We start from the raw sequence: 20169 nt of genomic DNA on the forward strand, positions 1-20169 counted from the left end.
AAATAATGCATGAAATAATTCGAAACAATGCGAATAAACATGCGTTACATTTGACAGAGTGAACTGAATGCTAAAGAGTTAACCTGTCTCTTCGCTGAGAAAGCAATACACATTTAGCTTACCCAGTCTTTATGACGTAACAACGATGTTGTCTGTTTATCGTGCCCCCTTGCCATCTTTTACAGACCTGCAATAACAAGGTAGGGAGGGATATAGAAGGAGAGAGAGAGAGAGAGAGAGAGAGAGAGAGAGAGAGAGAAGTAAGTCTGTAATCTGTGTTGTTGAGTTTCGTCATATTCTGCTTCCCTTCTTTGTTGATACGGTTCCGCTCCTCTGGTTATGGGCCTCTCGCGTTACACTGCTCACATGCATGTATACACTATGCTCTCCTCCTCCTCCTCCTGTCCCCCAAATTATCTGCAGGTGGGTGGTTTCTTTACTCGAAACTGAAAGAATTGTGATGTATGTATAAAGTAGCCATTTTTTTTTTATCTTGTTTCAATCCTTAGACTGTGACCATGCTGGGGCACTGCTTTGAGGAACAATACTTTTTTTTTTTAATGGCTGGTACTTATTCTATAAGTCTCTTTTGCTGAGCTGCTAAGTTACAGGGATGTAAACACATTAGCACCAGTTGTCAAACAGTGGTGAGGGAACAAACACAGACATAAAACACACACACACACACACACACACACACACACACACACAGTTTCTTTCCATCTACCAAATCCACTCACAAGGTTTTGATCAACCCGAGGCTATAGAAGAAGACACTTGCTCAAGGTGCCATGCAGTGGGACTGAACCTAGAACAGTGTGGTTGGAAAACACGTTTCTTACCACACACCCCTGCCTGTGCCTATAGTCATCTAAATATGTCTACACATACACGTGTAAGGTTGTTCTTGATGGCTGTTCTGTTGCTCATTTCTGTGATTCCCAAATCTCCTTATGGCCTTACTGAGGAGAGGTGGGGACAAGAGGATGATAAGCTCAGTTTGTGTTTCGACCTTTGTGTCTGAATAAATATTTTAACAAAGAATAGAATGATGGAAATAAGAGTTCGGCTCCTTCTGTCTGCCTTAAGACTTCAGATCTCACTTAACCAATTTTTATGTTATTCAAGGTCTGTATTTACCATGAGTACACTCCACCTCAAAACACCCTCTGTCTCTGTGTGTTTGCATACATATATGCATCATCATCATCATCATCATCATCGTTTAACGTCCGCTTTCCATGCTAGCATGGGTTGGACGATTTGACTGAGGACTGGTGAAACCGGATGGCAACACCAGGCTCCAGTCTGATTTGGCAGAGTTTCTACAGCTGGATGCCCTTCCTAACGCCAACCACTCAGAGAGTGTAGTGGGTGCTTTTACGTGTCACCCGCACGAAAACGGCCACGCTCGAAATGGTGTCTTTTATGTGCCACCCGCACAAGCCAGTCCAGGGGCACTGGCAACGATCTCGCTCGAAAATCCTACAGGAGCCAGTCAGGCGGTACTGGCAACGGCCACGCTCAAAATGGTGCATCTCATGTGCCACCCGCACAAGAACCAGTCCAGGGGCACTGGCAATGATCTTACTTGGCTTGCCGGGTCTTCTCACGCACAGCCCATTTCCAAAGGTCTCGGTCCGTAGTCATCGCCTCGGTGAGGCCCAATGTACGAAGGTCTTGCCTCACCACCTCAGCCCAGGTCTTCCTGGGCCTACCTCTTCCACGCTAATACATAATGATTATCGATTGTGAACGTGGTGTAATGTCTAATATACAGAGCTATGATGTTCATTGTTCTGTGGTCTGAAGGATCAACAACAGTGTCAACAATCAACTAGCATAGATCTGAGAGTGTTAATGACCATTATGGAGACAGTCCAAATGCCATAATTCTTTCTCGTAACTCCATATATTTGGCAGCGTCCATTCAACATTGATGCCAGAAGTTTGCAGTAATTGTCTTCAACCTCAGTATGTTGTCTTGTTACCATTTCAGGACGACTGACTATATAAGGAATAACTATCTAAAAGACAATTTCATTTTCATGTTAAATAGAATAGATTCCATTGAAGTATTTCTATGAATGTTTCCAGATTCCGTTCAATTTTCCACTGCAGCAGACATAATATAATTTCACATTTCAATTCTATTTTCGCTGCTGTTGGTAGTGGTTAAAATGAATTTCTCTCGAAGACATTCATTCTCTTGGTGTAATTCTATTAGAACCTGAACCAGCTGGTTGAATTAGTTGGGGGGTTTTTTTTTATTTTTTACAACCTTACATTTAACCGTTTCAATATCAACCTACCCAGGGCTGTTTCTTATTCTTTAATAGAAGACCACTCTTTTAACTTTTTATATCTAAACTGGTATTCTATAATTAAAAATTTATCCATGAACTCTTTCAAAAATAATTTTATGTTAGGAAAATTTAACATTTGTTATCATCATTAGCATCATCACACTATTACATACATATTCCTGTGGGCATAGACACACACATACAGTGGGCATCTGTGTTATACCCATCACATATTTTAAGTCAAATGGGTTTTAATGTTTCATTTAAAAAAAAAGGCTTTTTAGTTATTTATTCTTTTTTTTTATAATCAGAAATTTCTAGAAAAGATAGAAAATATTAGTTCTTCCTTTCTGTTTCTACCTTTCTGTTGTCTTTCTCATTTCTTTTTTTCTCCATTTCAACTACTAATATCTAATTGACATTGATATATATACAGATTTAATTCAATGTCCATTAGCTAATTACAGAAAAACTAAACCAACCAACAAGCCAACCAACTTCCCCCCACATACACACACACACACACACACTTCCTTTCACTTCCCCATTTCTAACTATTTCTGTGATTGATTGATTATTTTACATTATTGATAGCTACTTACACAGATGGGAGAGTGGCTGGCTAGGTGGTGGTGTTGGTGATGATGGTATGGAGAGGAAAATGTTCCGTTACCATTTCTTTTTGTATGAAGTACTGAGCAACAGCAGAAACATGAAGACAGCTCTCAGAAACAAGACAAACTTAGATAACGTAACCTTTGATCTTCAAATCCGTTTCAATGATTTCCAGCAAAAATCTCATCACTTTTGTTTAGCTGGCTTCTTCATTTCTGAACAACACCCATGTTTGCACATAACATGTGGAGGCGTGTGGCTTAGTGGTTACAGGTGTTACACTCCTGATCGCAAGATAGTGATTTCGATTCCTGGACCAGGCGGTGCTTTGTGTTCTTGAGCAAAACACTTTATTTCATGTTGCTCGAGTTCGCTCAACTGGCAAAAATGAGTAACCCTGTGAATGACTGGTATTCCATCCAGTGGGTGGAATATATATGGCACAGAAACCAGGAAATACTGGCCTTATGCATCTATATGACTTCAGAAAAGGCTCTCTCTCTCTTTCTCTCTCTCTCTCTCTCTTTCTCTCTCTCTCTCTCTCTTTCTCTCTCTCTCTCTCTCTCTCTCTCTCTCTCTCTCTTTCTCTCTCTCTTGTCATTGAACTAAATATAAAAGAAGCCTATCATGTGTGTGTGTGTGTGTCTGTGTGTTATAAGCTATGTCATTCATTTCCAGTATTGTACAAGAACATGTCTGGCCATAGGGAAATATTACTTTACTTGGAAACAGGTGAAGGTTGGTGACAGCAAGGGCATCCAGTCTTAGAAAAACCTGCCTCAGTAAACTCCATCTGACCCATGCGAGCTTGGAAAAGTGGACATTAAAATGATGATGAAATCCAAGACTAGAACAGACTACACTTGTCCAAGGTGCCTTGAGGTGGGATCAAACCCATAACCATGTAGTTGAAACAAGCTTTTTAACCACTCTGGCATGCTGTATACATAATTAGATAAAGGCTTGGATTTACTAAGTAAATGAAAAAGAAATCAATATAAGAAATAGTTTATAGTTTTTATTTTGAAGTTTGAACTTCTCAAGTTACGACTAGTATCATATTGCCATATCATATTGCCATATCATATTGCCATTTCAAATTTGGGAAAGTGCTCCACTTAATATAATAGACTGATTGGGGAAAAAAAAAGAAATTCACTGAGTTAAAAAAAACAACTTATAAATAACTTTTGCTAGAAATGCTGAAAGGTATTTTGTAAAAGAAAAGAGAATGATAAAGAGAAAGGGAATGATGTGTGTTGGCTTAGTTCACAGACTTCCGGGGGTCCATGGGCTAAATTCAAAATTTCAGACGCAGGAGTAGCTGTGTGGTAAGTAGCTTGCTTACCAACCACATGGTTCCGGGTTCAGTCCCATTGCGTGACACCTTGGGCAAGTGTCTTCTACTACAGCCTCGGGCCGACCAAAGCCTTGTGAGTGGATTTGGTAGACGGAAACTGAAAGAAGCTCCTATATATATATGATTGACCGTTGACTGAACACTATTCAATTTTTTTTCTCCGTGTTTTTCTCCTTGTCTCCGTATTCTTTCTGTTGAAGAGCGTAGCTCGAAACGTCAAAGACTTTCCGTATTCCCGAGCGTCATACTAATATATACTTTTGTTATTTACACCACCTGTCCTCGTCTGTTGTTATTTTTTGTATAATCTCCCATATATATATATATATATATATATATAGGAGCTTCTTTCAGTTGGGTTGGACAAAATAATGGAGTTGAGTTCATAAATCAGCTTTCATCATAAGACTGCTTGATCTAGGCTGACCTGGGGTTAAACAACAACAATTACGTAAATACTTTATTTGGTAGTGTTGATAACACAGGTGTTAGTTTTGGACTGGGGTAGGGAGGGGGGGTCGCTTCAGATAACTGTCCCCTTTAAATGCATGGCCTTGTGCCAATGTTAGAAATCCTGTTTTGTCATAAGTGATAATTACTATTAATGATATTTGTGTGCTGTGGCCACTGATTATGGTCATTATTATTATTATTATTCACTGAATATTATTATTATCCGCTATTCGATGAGTTAAAGGATGAAGTAAGCCCTGACTCTACACAGTAATCGCAGATTAGATAATGACAAACATTGTTGCAAACTTGATCAATACTCATTGTCTGCCTGCCATAGCTGCAATTAAAGCAATCGGGCTTATGTAAACATGGGGGATATTTATAAACACCTGACCAATAGGACTGATTAGAAAAGCTCTAGTTATTGCTCTCTCTCTCTCTCTCTCTCTCTCTCTATATATATATATATATATATATATATATATATATATATACACGCATATACAAATACAAGTATGTGTGTATGTGAGAAAGAGAGAGTTGGGTTGGGTGCAGAATTACAATCAATCATTTGTGGCTTTGATTGGCTGGTTATTTTTTTAAATAATTACCACCATTGTTAATTGTTATTTGCTCTAGGTTCATTACAGTAACTCACTGTTAATATATCTCATCTGCATTCGTCTCATGATGGTGGGTGCATGTATAAGCAGTCGTCCATGTGAATAGCAATACTGCTTTAGCATTTCGGCAATTTAAAAGCTCTTGTTTTTGTTTACATTTTAATATTTATTGGAATTTTAATACGATCAGTCCTTGAAATAATAAGTTTTTTAAAACAAATGACAGAAACAATACGAAATTGTTTCGTTTTATTTTATTGTTTCGACACAACAGTGCAAATAGTACATTACTATTGATACATGTTGACATTTATAAAGATGAGTGCAAAAATGTTCCTCTGTGGGATGTTGTGCCATAGATGGCCGTTTCGTGGAGAATTACGCAAGCAACAGGATTGGGGAACTAGGAAATGTGTGCACTTCAAGTGGTAAGACTTTATAAACTGTATATTCACTTGCCCTTTAGTATTTTTAAATAGTTTTTGTTGTTGTTTTCCCTTCAACTTGACCAGATCTAACCTTTTGTTTTAGAGCATTAACGTATGTGTGTGTGTGTATATATATATATATATGCACACACACACACACACACACACAGAGGAGTACTTTTTTTGTTGATCTTACTATCATGGAACAGCACATTATATAAGCATGTGTGTGTATGGGTATTTTAAAGTTTGCTTCTGACTTAGGATTTTAATAACATATATTGTATTTTCTTTTTTCTTTTTCAGTAGTAAATAGTATAATGATAACAGGGAATCGCTAACTCTTCCATTACCATATTTCTGTTCAAATGCAGTTCTTTGTTTCAATTAATTTTGCAAACAGTGAAGAATTTTGTATAGTAATTTTGTCATTAAGATGGTGTTTGGATCATAAATGAACATGAAACTGAGGGAAAGCTTTAATTTAGATCATTTTAATACAGTAATATTCAATCATAGAATCAGAGGTAACCTCAGGTGATTTTTCTTTTTTTGGTCTCGGTGATTTTCTGACCAAATTCTTGCATGTTGGATTGTTCTTCTCATAATGTCAAATTGGTGACATTATTGTATTTATTCATTGAGAAATCAATCTTTCTCTCTCCATAAATACATGCATATATATATATATATATATATATATATATATATATATATATATATATATTTATTGTGCTTTTAATTATTAATTTTTCTATATGTGATAGTGGATTTTCATCGATGAGTTCTTGAAACTTGGTTATTTTCCCTAAAACTATATATATATATATATATATATATATATATATATATATATGTACTGTATATATAGGGGGAGAATTCACAAAAAAAGACAAAAGACGAAGACAGGTGGTGTAGACAACAAACAGATGTATTAGTTTAATGCTCGGGAAGTGGAAAAGTCTTTAACATTTCGAGCCTACGCTCTTCCACAGAAAGGAGCACAGAAAGAAACGGAGAAATATATATGTGTATTAGTTTAATAACTTGACAGGCTAATGTTTAACCTTTTTGATACCAATACACTTGAGGTTACCTGCTGTTTCAAAGAGTTTATATTTAAATTACAACCTCCCATCATAGATTACCTGCTGAGGTTCTAAAACACCAAGTTGAAGTATATTAGTTACATAATTGTTTTTTTTCTTCTATCTCTGCAAGTGTTTATAATAAGTGATATCCGTCCAAAAACTTTTTACCTCATTGAATTTAGTATATCTACCCTGACTTAATTATTGTTTTCTATACAGGTGGCTTCTCTAGGTAACTTCTCCCAACCATTGCGCCTCCACGTCTATGTATTATACTCTACTAAAAGAAATATATTTTCAATATTTTACTTGATTCCGTCATGGGTCTGCATCCTTTGAAGGGATTAGCCAAACAAATCAACCCTTGTACTAATTTTTAAGTGTGGTACTTCTATCAGTCTCTTTTGCCAACTCCTAACTTACATGGATGTAAACAAACCAACAGTTTGTCAAGTGGTGGTGGAAGACACACTCAAAGACGCACACACATAAACATATATAATGTATACGACAGATATCTACACAGTTTTCATTTACCAAATCCACTTTCAAGGTATTGGTTGGCTGTGGTGGGCTATGGTAAAAAAAATACTTCTTCAAGGTGCAATACAATGGGACTGAAACCGAAACCATGCCTGCTTGTACATCAATTAACATTAATTAATATTTTGGAATGGTGTTCAATTTAACTTTGTAAACATATGCTACTGATTTGTTTATGAAATCCTACTGAAGAGGGTGCGTTTCTTGTTCCAATTTCTCTTTAATCTGCTCTTAATTCCGCTTAAAAACGCTAGGCCACCAATCGCCAAAATATTTTCAATTTACTGTAAAATGATATCATAGCTGCACCCTATCCCCATGTTTCAAGTCCTAACTGTCAGATACAGTGTACAACACTTTGGTATGGCTCTGCTTCTGGAACAGGACTTAGAATTGAAGTTTGGTACTGCAATAGAGTGAGTATTTCTCTATCTAATCAGATATAACTGGTAGTTGGTCTGTTTAGTGAAAGAACAGATAATGTATTGCTTTCGGGTTCAATCTGAGCCATTGAGAAGCTTTTGAGTGCAGCTGGCAGCAAATAGGGTTGTTACTCAGAGTAGTGACAGAGGGTGTTAACTTTGACTACACACACACACACACACACACACACACATTGAGGAAGATTTTTGTGTAAGACATGAAATTCTATTTTCATCTGTTGTGCAATTATCCGAAACATATATTATTAAATGCGTTCAAAATATTACTCAGTTTGACTTCCTTTTTATACATTATAGCCATCTTCTCACTCTCTATTCTTGAGAGGGTTTTAGGGGTAGGGTCCAATAAAAAGCAACCCTCATAACACTCTTTGGATGGATTCCTAGGGGGTGACCAACTGAAACTAGGGATATTACCTTGCCATCTCATTCTTGTCCTACCCCTGGGCCTCCTGCTGGTTGACCCAACTAGAAGACTCTCTTATACTTTTCTACAGCATTCTAATCACATACATGTCAAAGTTGACAGTTCTTTCCGTCACTGCTAAATGTTTTTTTTTTATTTCTTTGTATTTTTTAAAATTTAAATGACAAAGATAAGACCCTTTACAGTCCTACTACTTTTGTACACCTATTTGTGTGAGAGGGGGTCCTTTAAAAAACCATACCAAAACAGTGATAGACAATGGGGCATAACCTGGTCCATCTACTTGCCAGATCCTGTCAAACTGTCCAACCCATGCCAGCATGGAAAGCAGAGTTAAATGATAATGGTGATACATAAACAGCAAATCAAATGTTCGCTTTGCTGAGACAATTGAATTCAATATCAAGTTCTTTCTCAATTGTGGACTAACAAGCTTACCAAATCTGAATCTCTCTCTCTCTTATTTATAGCTGGGAAGCTACATCAGTGACTTAAGGTCCAAGAGTTTTCTCGTAGAACACTTGTCCTCATAAAATGTAAATTATTTATACTCTACATTAAGTATTGAGTTCTGTTTGCTCCATTTCTATAACCTATCCTATATGTATATAGTGATGTACATTTTCCCCCTCATTTTTTACTCCTTACCTCAACGTCTATACATATTCTTGTAATTTTACTGTCAGCTCAACATGAAAGTAATGTCCTCATGTCAAACACATTTGTACACATTTGTCTGTGGTTTGTTATAATCATATAATTGTTTGTTTCCTCCACCTCGTTTCTTTATCCATCAAACCACTTATGTTATTATTACAATTGTCTCTTGCTCTCATTTTTACAATTTTCTTCGAGAAACACTTGTATTTCTCTCATCCAATCATCTCTGAATTTAAAAACAAGTTGTATCCATCTCTTCCTCAAACCAACTATTTAAATGAATAAAAGCTAATGAGAGGAATCTATATATTGGTCTGAAATTTTTGGCTCAAGGCCAGCACATTCAAGCGAGCAGCTAAGTCGATTACATCAGCCTCAGTGCTCAACTGGTACTTATTTTATCAATCCTGAAAGAATGAAAGGCCCTTGGTGGAATTTGAACTCGGAACATAAAAGACAGACAAAATGCTGCTAAGCATTTTGCCTGGCATACTAACAATTCTGCCTGCTTGCCATCTTGAGGGAATCTCTATATGAGTTGTTGATCTCTCCAATGAGAGGAGCCTGTACATGGTTGCTAAATTTGTTAGAAACAGTAGCCAAATCTTACTCGAATCGAACCCTCTGTCTTACTTATAGAAACAAAGGAAGAACATTAAATAATTTAGTCACAGATGCACTTAGAATGAAAATGGGATGGTCATAGACAAAGCACTTTTGATCTGAAGATACATTAAATGATGTAAAGACAAACAAAAAAAAGTGAATGGCATTGAATAATGTAATTCTAGAGATATGCTATATTCTGAATAAAACATTGGATGAGCACAAATGGAACATATTTAATTAATGGCATGCTAGATTAGGGGCCTGACTGGCAGCTAAACAACAATAGCAACAATGTGGTTCTCATATTTGGAATAAATATACAACACTACCTAATTCTATCCATTCAGCCATGAAGCACAATTTGAGAATCTATTTTTAACCAAAAGTAATTATTTCCGTAAATAATCTGTATTTTTTTTTAATTACTATGTCTTTTGTTCTTTATTATTATTATTATTATTATTATTATTATCTTTCTATTTTATTTCAGTAAAAATAATCCGAAGACCAAGCAGATGTCTATGGGGAAGAAGAAATTTAACATGGATCCCAAGAAGGTAAGTTTTATTTAGTTTGATTTACACCCACTAAAAACATGTATGATTTAGTCTGAAGAGGAAGGGGCAGTGTACACGTTCTTTTTGCAAGGCCTCTGAAACTGGTTTCCAGAAAACTTTCAGTATCAATCTTCTGGTGACCTGCTCTGAATGCTTGTAATAGTCTGGACTCTGCTAATGGCATCCAAGGATCCAGTAGTGATGGTGTTAAACATGATGGTTGATAATTCTGTGCTATCTTTAGTAAGATGATATCATTGAGCAAGTATTTCTACAGCTGTATGATGTTCTGCTACTACTACTCCATTTACTACTCTTCTTGGAAGTAGGGAGTGGTGGAACCTTGTTTTGCCCTTCTTACCAGAAGCCACTTGACTTCGGTATGTAAGTACTACAGTGTCGCACGCTGTATTTTCCTATTCGTAAACAAGTCCAAATCCTGCAGCACTGCATGGAGAATCTCTGGTTTTCTATTGTCATTTTGGTGTATCAGTTGACCTACTGCTTTTGGCTATAAGTTTCCATCAGAAAAAAATTCACTTGTATGCTGTGGGTAGGAGGCTCCAAAAGGGGTCTCAAGGTGTAGCATCTCTGCCTTCCTGAGCTAGTTTTCCACCACATTTCTTAAAAATCGTTGTAGAGGCCTTGGTCTCTGGATCACTCACTCACGTCTAGAAACTGAGGTCGGGGGTAAGCAAGTGAGTGCTCTCCATAGAAAATCCAGCTCCGAAAAAGCCTCATGACAATAGCTGGAAAATATTGTATTCATAACCCAGACACTTAATTACCAACAGCCCAGCCCACCTGACTAAAAGTAGGTAATGCAGTATTGTCTAATGTACTGTTATCCATCCATGACCAAAGACACTATCGTCAACAGGCCTTGACCAAGACAGCTTACTATCAGTAGCTGTAATTAGGTAATGTGTGAGCATGTATTTCTCCCCTAACACTTTGTGTCAGTTTGGATCAGTCACACAGTGACTTTGTGTTAGCCTTTTCTCTCCTCTTTTCCAACTAGGATAGCCGTGTATCTCCTCTGCATCCAGACACATTGTTCTGTCACTCTGTCATACTTTATTCTCTCATCACCTGGCCCAAAGCCACCTCCCTCAATATTTCTCCACTCTGTTGAGGGATCTTGTGCCAGTACTACACAAAAAGCACCCAGTGCATTCTGTAAAGTGGTTGATGTTGGAAAGGGCATCCAGCTCTTCTTGAAAACCATGTCAAAGCAGATAGAGCTTCGTACAATCTTCCGGCTCACCAGCGTCTGTCAAACCATCCAACCCGTGCCTGCATGGGAGGCAGATGTTAGACGACGATGACACTAATTATAAATTGCTTGTCAAATATGGAGACTGTAAGGAAACTACAAATAGATTCCCTGTGACGTCACAAGTCTTGTTATCAAAGCAGTGAAAGATCTAATTAGATTTTATTCTCTGTGTATCTACATTAACATTTTATTTCTGTGTTAACCTATGTATGTGTGTCCATTCTAACTCTCGTTTCTCTTTCTCTCTTCTTTCATCCAGGGAATTGAATACTTGATCAAGTATGACCTCTTACAAAACACTGCAGAAGATGTGGCTCGCTTCCTCTTCCAGGGAGATGGACTGGATAAAACTGCAATCGGAGACTACCTCGGAGAACGGTACCATTTTAAGTTTCTTTCTCTACATAAATGCACATGCATCCATATGAATTCAATTGTCGCTTTGTTAGTGATGAGAGTTTGAATTCTGCAAAAAACTAAAAATTCTCAAAAATAGAACAAAAACACTTAGACACACACACACACAATTCTTATACATATTTTAGTCATCGTTAATGTTGGTTTAACGCTTTATTTGTAATTTAGGTTCAGCTCAATTCTGATCCTGTGAGTGATGCGAAAATTTTTTTTTAAATATCTAACATAATAGTAATTAATAGAAACATTATTATTTCTAAATCTCTCAAAGAGAGATATTCACTAACAGTTCTTTAAAGTAAAGACTAATTGCCAACATAATGTGGCAGTCCTAGTTAGGACGACTGTTACTGTTGTTTAGCCCTAGGAAACAGCATTTCCAGGTGGCTATACAACACAATATCTGTTTCCTTATATTTTTGAACAGGGAGTGCAATTTCAGGGTAGGGGGTAAGTCGATTACATTGACCCCCAGTGCTCAACTGGTACTTATGTTATTGACCCTGAAAAAAGATGAAAGGTAAAGTCGACCTTGGCCGAATCTGAACTCAGAAAATAAAGGCAGGTGAATTGCCACTAAGCATTTTGCCCAGTGTGTTAACAATTTTGCCAGCTCGCCACCATAGCAATAATAATGATAATGATTTCCAATAACACTTGACCATAAATTTATAATGGAAGAATGTTGATTGAATCTATTTTCCTGGTTCAAAAATTAACAAACATTGAAAAAGAAAAGTTGTTTTTTTTTTTTTATTTATTAACTCCCTATTTAAGATAGATATTTAAATAATTATTAATTTAAGTTTAATTCATTGTTTTGTTTTCCATTTATTTCTAGAAATGATTTCAATATTGCTGTCTTGAAAGCATTTGTGAATTTGCATGAGTTTTCTGAAATGATCCTGGTACAAGCACTAAGGTAAGTCTACTTCTGTCTCACCTCTTTCAGTTGGGTCAGTGGTTCTCAACTAGGGTCTCTATGACTCTTGGGAGGTCCATATAAGATTTTGGGAAGCACATGCTAGCAAAATAACAAATTGGGGATCCGCAGTATTATTTCAAGGGTCCATGAAAAGTTTTGATTTGAATGTATGTGTTGCATGAAACAGCTGGGTTTCTTTCTCTAATGTTTTACATAATTCAACCTATGCAAGTGAATAACAAAATAGGGATTTTGAAAGAGGTATCGATAAAATTTGTTTTTAATCAGTAAATGGCTTTAGGGGTCTACCAGAATAAAATAGTAAACAAAGAGGTCTAACCCTAACCCTATGTATGTTTCTCTGTTATATTTAATGTTGTTGTTGTTGTTTACAACAGGCAGTTCCTATGGAGTTTTCGCTTACCCGGAGAGGCCCAGAAAATAGACCGAATGATGGAATGTTTCGCCGAAAGATATTGCGAGTTAAACGAAGGAGTATTCACAAGTACAGGTGAGTACTCTTGTTTTTCATGGAATCCTCTGAGAGTGTAGTGGGTACTTTTACGTGCCACCAGCATGGGTACCATTTGCTTGATGCCAGTATCTTCCACGACTAATTTTACTTGACCCAATGGGTCTTCTTCTCAAATTAATAAAGATTAGTCATACTCTAGTTTAGAATTGTATTAATTTGCACTTGTAGCTGTTAAATAAAATCGTGTTTAATCATACTTTATACATGGTCCCGTGTGGTATATTATAAGAACTTTGAAGTAGATTAATAAATATCAGACAGACCCAGCTTTACAAGTGTATTGATTTGAATCTGTTAATTTAGCTCCACTTTTTCATAGTTTATCTTATATTTTAGTGTATATTTTTAACTATATCCATAAAACCGGAAAATCCAGAAATCCGGGCTTCTTCCGGTCCCAAGCCTGATTATGGGTCCGGTAGCGTAGTTCTATGACTTCAAACCACCGCAAAGTGTGTGTAGTCGTATCATGTAGTTGAGAAGTTACTCTGATTCAAGGGAGGTAACTCTTGTCTTTCTCGTTGTTTTACAAGCGTTTACTTTTGGTGATGGTAAATTAAGCTTTAAGATTTTCATTAAAACATAGTCACCTGATTACCGATTCACGTCGTCTTTGTTATTATTATTATTATTTTTTTTTTTTTTTTCATTTTACATAGAACCCCTTAACGCAGGGCTTCCAACTACCAGTTTGCACAAAAAGAATAAATTTTAAAATTTAATTTCTATTTTATTGACTATCACAATCTGCAAGTTGTTTTTGTTTTATGTGAAGGTACGTGGCTCAGTGGTTTGAGCGTCGGGCTTACGATTACGAGGTTGTGAGTTCGATTCCCAGACTAGGTTCAGTGTTGTGTTCTTGACCAAAACACTTGATTTTACATTGCTCCAGTTCACTCAGCTGTAGAAATGAGTTGTGGCGTCACTGGTGCCAAGCTATATCGGTCTTTGCCTTTTTCTTGGACAACATCAGTGGCGTGAAGAGGGGAGATTGGTATGCATGGGCAACTGCTTGCCTTCCATAAACAACTTTGCCTGGACTTATGCCTCAAAGGAGAAACATTTTCGCTACAATCCCATGGTCATTATTACATGTATTGTATGTATGTATGTATATATATATATGACTTGGCCATGTAATATTATAACTCGTAAGTTACCTCATCATTTCGTATTTGTCTTGCTTCTATATGTTGGATCCCTGACGATGAATATATGTGGAATTCCAGCAGCTCTTACTTCTTTAGAGTAGAGTACACATATATTTTGAAACATATGTAGGAATTAAAGGAACTTTTATTTACATGCGTTTTGCTCCATTTATTGTTATTATTCATATATATATATATATATATGTGTGTATATATATATATATATAATATAAATTGCATATATATATATATATAACAATTAAATTATATATTACGCACTTTATTATGTTTTGTTATGAGCATGATACCACCAGTCTGTGATGTGTAAAACATTGGAGACTGATGCCTTAACTACTAACCCCTAACATTGATATTTGTGTACTTATTTTGGTGAAGTTTGGGTATAACTGTGTTTGAAGTTCCACACCTCAATGGAAAAGAAAAGGATGAGTTTTTTTTTTTTTTTTTTTTCAATTATTTATATTTTTTTGATCTATGTTTCTTACAGAAAAATTACGTTTCTGAATCAGCGCCCCCATCCATTTTTTTTTTTACATTTGCCTCCCTCTCCCTCTATACACACTGTCGATATTTTTTTATAATAGGGACTATTTAGAAACTTTTGTAGGGTTTACACACACACACAAGTATATTTATTTATATTTAACAGAAACTCTTGGCCTTTGAGTAATTGTGATGCTTCTCTTAATTATTAATAAAAACATATTATTTTCGGTTCTATTTTTCCTGTTTGCATCATCATATCTGTGTGTGTGTCTTTATATATATGTAAAGTGATTGGCATGGGGAAGGGCATCCAGCTGTAGAAATCATGCCAAAACAGACAACTGGAGCCTGGTGCAGTCTTCTGGCTTACCAGCTCCTCTCAAACCGTCCGACCCATGCCAGCATGGAAAACGGACGTTAAATGATGATGATGATGACGATGATGATGTACTCCATCATGGGTCTCTGTTGGGCTTTGTGTGTATGTGTATGTGGTTCTTTCTATTAGTGAGAAAGTGTGTTTTGTGAATGAAGCTAATTCTTTAATACTCCCAACAAGGAAGCATTTGTATGGTCACTTGACTTGCTAGAAAATGCAGCTAACACTCTACCATTAAAAAAAAAATATATATATTTTATACACAAATAGGAAACACATTTGACAATGTAATTCTAGACATGCCGAAAAAAAAAGACAGGATGTTCACTGCTGGAATTCTTTTGGTTATAGGCCTCTTTGAACATGGATGGCCTGGGGAGCCTCAGCAATAACAATATATAATAGCGTCTGTAGTTAAGTTATTCCTAGTCTTTAAGTGTTCTCTGAGAATCAACCATATGTTCTTTTTTTATATACTACCTACTAAGTTAACCAACCCTTTTAAATTGGTGTTTCTTTAACATCACTCAACCCCAAACTACTTCCATCCAGTCTACAACACTGCTTCAATTGTGTTTGTTTGTGTGTATGTGTGTGTATCAGTATGTGTACGTTCATTAAGACTTTACAGTGCATGTGTGTTTGTGTATATCTATGTGCTTTATGTGTATGTGCATGTGTGTTTATTTGTTTGTGTGTACGTGTGTGTGTGTGTGTGTATATATATATATATATATATATATATATATATATATGGTGCATTTCTTTTGGTGCTAATGTGGTTCATGTTCCCTCCCCCCTCCCGTCTGCTCTACCAAAAAGGCAGAGATATGACACATTGACTTGATAATCCACCATCACCTCCGTCCACCCTTCTCTATCTCCACCCTGCTCCATCATAAAAGTCAAACATATTTCCATTCCCTCCTAATTTACAGTTTTCTGCTGTCCCACCCTCCAAGAAGCTCCCCTTCCACTTCCCAAAAAAGCTGTTTCACTCCTCCCTCAAGAAGCTACCCCTCTCTTCAGAGATAACAAACTTCTTCTCCAGCATGTTATGAGAGAGGAGAGGAGAGGAACATTGTCCTTCTTTAACATTTGCAATCTCTTTCTTCTGCAAATCTTGTCTCTTTTGCTTAGTCTTAGAATGTCAGCCTTGCTAGGTTTTTACATCTACAACAATGTCTTTACACTCTCCACGCTCCTTGCAACATATATCCTTAAACTTAACCCATCCTCTTTTAACATCTGTTTTCCATGTTGGCATGGGCTGGACGGTTTGACAGGAACTGACCAGCTGAAGAACTGCCCCAGGCTCCATGCTTGTTTTGGCATGGTTTCTATGGCCGGAGCCGGATGCCCTTCCTAACGCCAAACACTTTACAGAGTGAACTGGGTGCTTCTTACGCGTTACTCAGCGCCAGCATGGGTGCTTTTACATGGCATTGGCATAGCTGTTTTTTTACATGATGCCAACACCCACAAGCCTGCAAGATTAGGATCACTCAGCTGAAGAGGAGATACAGTGGACGTGTCTGTATGCAAGGACAACTTTGCTTTTACTTAACTTGACATGTCTTCTCAAGCACAGCAAACCACCAGAAGCCTCAGACCCTTGTCATTCCTGTGTGAGACCCAATGTCTTATGATCCTTTCTTACCACTTCCGCCTACATCTTCCTGAATCTACTCCTTCCACATGTCCACCCGAATTCAGATGAGAGCAGGCATGGCAGAATGATTAAGTTAACTTTGCAGTCTAAAGGTTCTGGAGTGGATCCTGTTCTGCACAATATCCCAGGCAGTGTTTTCTTGCATAGCTTCAGATTGGCCGATACTTTGTAAGTTAGAACTCACTTGTCAAAAACTGTACAGAAGCTGTTCCTCTAATTCAAAGGGCCAGTCTGCCTTGTCACACTAATTCTATAGGTGTGGCTGTGTGGTAAGAAGCTTGTTTCCCAACCACATGGCTCCGGGTTCAGCCCTACTGCGCGGAACCTTGAGCAAGTGTCTTCTACTATAGCCTTGGGCCGACCAAAGCCTTGTGAATGCATTTGGTAGATGCAAACTGAAAGAAGCACATTGTATATACATGTATATATCTGTGTGTGCATCTGTATTTCTCCCTTCATCACTGCTTGACAGCCAGTGGTGGTCTGTTTACATCCCTGTAACTTAGCAGTTCAGCAAAAGTGACTAATAGAATAAGTACTGGGTTAAAAAAATAACTCCCCGCAGGCGGAGGGGTGGGGGCAGGTTCCCCACTCCTGGTCTATAGAGTATGTTAATCCTTTAACATTTAAACTGGCCATATTCAGCCAAAATATTCTGCCTGTTCTATGTTCAAACCAACTGGATCCAGCCTCTTACACCTAGCCTACAATGTCATTTTAAAACTGAACAATCACTTCATCAAAATCTTGAGGCTACAAGAGTAATTCATGATTCATGCAAAACGATGTGAATGAATAAGCATTACATTTAGAAAGAGGGATTTGAGAAACAAAAATTTGTTGCTATTTCTAGCAAATCAAAAGATCACATAGAGGTTCCCTCACCAATATGTGGCGATTGTTGATGTTCAGCATCAGATCCACTTTCTTTGAGTGGTCCTAAAATCAAAGGTGTTCTAGACATGACCATCTTGCAAGAATTACATTAAGAAATGTGGTCCCCTTTTCTTTAAATGGTAGTGTATTATTTGTGGGTAAATTAGCTGCTATTTCTAGCAGATTAAGCAACCGACTACTTGTAGTGGTTGTGGTTCATTGGGATCATAGTAGTGGTGGTGGTGTTGAGATTGTTGGTTGATTGTTAATGTAATGGTGGTGGTTGTGGCAGTGGTTGATTGTTATTTTAGTGGTGGTGGTTGTAGTTAGGATGCTGGTGATGCTAGGATGTTTGTCAGTCAGTCAGTCAGCCAAGTTACTTGTGTTAAAAGTGGTGGTGGCGGCAGCACTGGGTGTGGTGGTGGTGGAAGTGTGAGGGTGGTGAATTGATAGCAACCATTAATATGGTTTCTCTTCTGTCTACAGATGTGGCAAGGATAGAGTGGTGAATGAAGGAAGAGGTGATTGCTTATCTATTTCTCACACACACACACACACACACACACACGCACACACACACACTACAACATATACACAAACTGGAGACTACCACCATTATTCTCCCTCCATTTCCCCACCACCACCACCATCGTTCTTCATTGGCTCCTCCTTTCCAACCCTCACTAACCCTACTTTCCTCAATGCCTGTAGACCAGAAGGAGGGTGGAGTAAAAAATAAAAAAAAAAAGCTGGTTTGTTTCCCCTCATCCTGTCTCCTTTTTTTCTTTCTCTCTACTTAGCTATTTAGCTAGCTCTCTCTCTCTCTCTCTCTCTCTGTCTTACCCCCCCCCCCTAGTAATCTGTTAGATAAGTTAAAACCAAACACACACACACACACACACACACACAAACAAACAACAAAGTCTGTGATGAATGTTTTTGTCTTGACAGTTTCAGAAATGATTCATATTTCTGTGGGTTTGGTCCACAATCACTGAGACAACAATAGCAAAAGGGGCCTTACACAGACATCAACAGGCACAAAACACACACACACACACACCAACAGGCACAAAACACACACACACACACACACACACACTGAGCTCCTCCTCCTTCTCCCCTCTTGAGATAACAACAGTAGCAGTTACAATCAAACACATCTGTTGGATTCCTCCTAAAAAAAAACCCCCCACATTTTGAAACATTTTGTACACACTGAAACACACACACACACACACACACATATATTATTCATGCGCGCAATACAGCTTCCCGTCCTGCCACTCTCCCAACAACAACAATAAAACCACCACTGCTGACTACCACTCCTACTACCAAGTAGCACAACTGTTGGATTATTTTTAGAGCTCGCACCACTTTGAAACATTTTCTGCCCCCCCACTTTTGATCCTTTTTGTCTGAGGAAAGGTTTATTTTTCTTTCTCAATATTTACCACTATTTCTGCTGTTTTCTCTCTCTCTGGTCAAATTGGATGTAACTTGACCTATAAAGGTTAGTGGACATTTATTAAGGATGATGGTGGTGATTTGGAAGGAAAAAAAACATGAAATGCAAATGTATGTTTGTGTGCATTACCAACCTTGTAATATCTTTTCTATGTACTATGTTTCTAATAAGCGATATAGCTTTGTTTGACAACATGTAAAATTTTAAGTTACCTGAAGCTGAATCAAACTTATTATATTTGTATAGTTGCAAATATATCCACACACACACACATACACACATATATATATGTATATATAGTAACGCACATATATGTATAATATATGTATATATAATGACACACATATGTATATAGTCAGACATATATATATATGTATATATATTGTCATGCAGCAGTGGCTGTGTGGGAAGTAGCTTCCTTACCAACCACATGGTCCCAGGTTCAGTCCCACTGTGTAGCACCTTGGGCAAGTGTCTTCTACTATAGCCTCGGGCCTTGTGAGTGGATTTGGTAGAGAGAAACTGAAAGAAGCCCGTCGTATGTGTGTGTTTGTGTGTCTGTGTTTGTCTCCCCACCATCGCTTGACAACCAATGTTGGTGTGTTTACATCTCTGGAGCTTAGTGGTTCAGCAAAAGAGACCAATAGAATGAGTACTAGACTTACAAAGAATAAGTCCTGGGATTGATTTGTTTGACTAAAGGCGGTGCTCCAGCATGGCTGCAATCAAATGACTGAAATAAATAAAAGAATATACATGCAGATGTGCTTAAGCATATGTATGTACATATACTTATGCATATATATATATATATATATATATATGTATATGTCATTGTG

At 37.4% G+C, this 20169-nt stretch overlaps 1 protein-coding gene across 6 annotated transcripts in view; it reads left to right on the top strand.

Annotated features, from left to right (window-relative positions):
* Nucleotides 1-20169, top strand: part of LOC106870408 (cytohesin-1) — a 149344-nt gene that overhangs the window by 118472 nt on the left and 10703 nt on the right. For 5 of the 6 annotated variants that reach the window (XM_089340310.1, XM_089340313.1, XM_089340311.1 and 2 more), the window contains 4 exons: nt 10052-10118; nt 11657-11775; nt 12656-12736; nt 13138-13250. In XM_089340310.1, coding sequence (XP_089196436.1) covers nt 10052-10118; nt 11657-11775; nt 12656-12736; nt 13138-13250 — 380 coding nt within the window. Of the gene's footprint in view, nt 1-5318; nt 5789-10051; nt 10119-11656; nt 11776-12655; nt 12737-13137; nt 13251-20169 lie in introns of those variants that run through there. The other variant, XM_089340312.1, reaches the window with a different exon arrangement.

This window comes from Octopus bimaculoides, chromosome 23, assembly GCF_046866305.1.
Source record: "Octopus bimaculoides isolate indiv1 chromosome 23, ASM4686630v1, whole genome shotgun sequence".
In the NCBI taxonomy this organism is placed as follows: domain Eukaryota; kingdom Metazoa; phylum Mollusca; class Cephalopoda; order Octopoda; family Octopodidae; genus Octopus; species Octopus bimaculoides.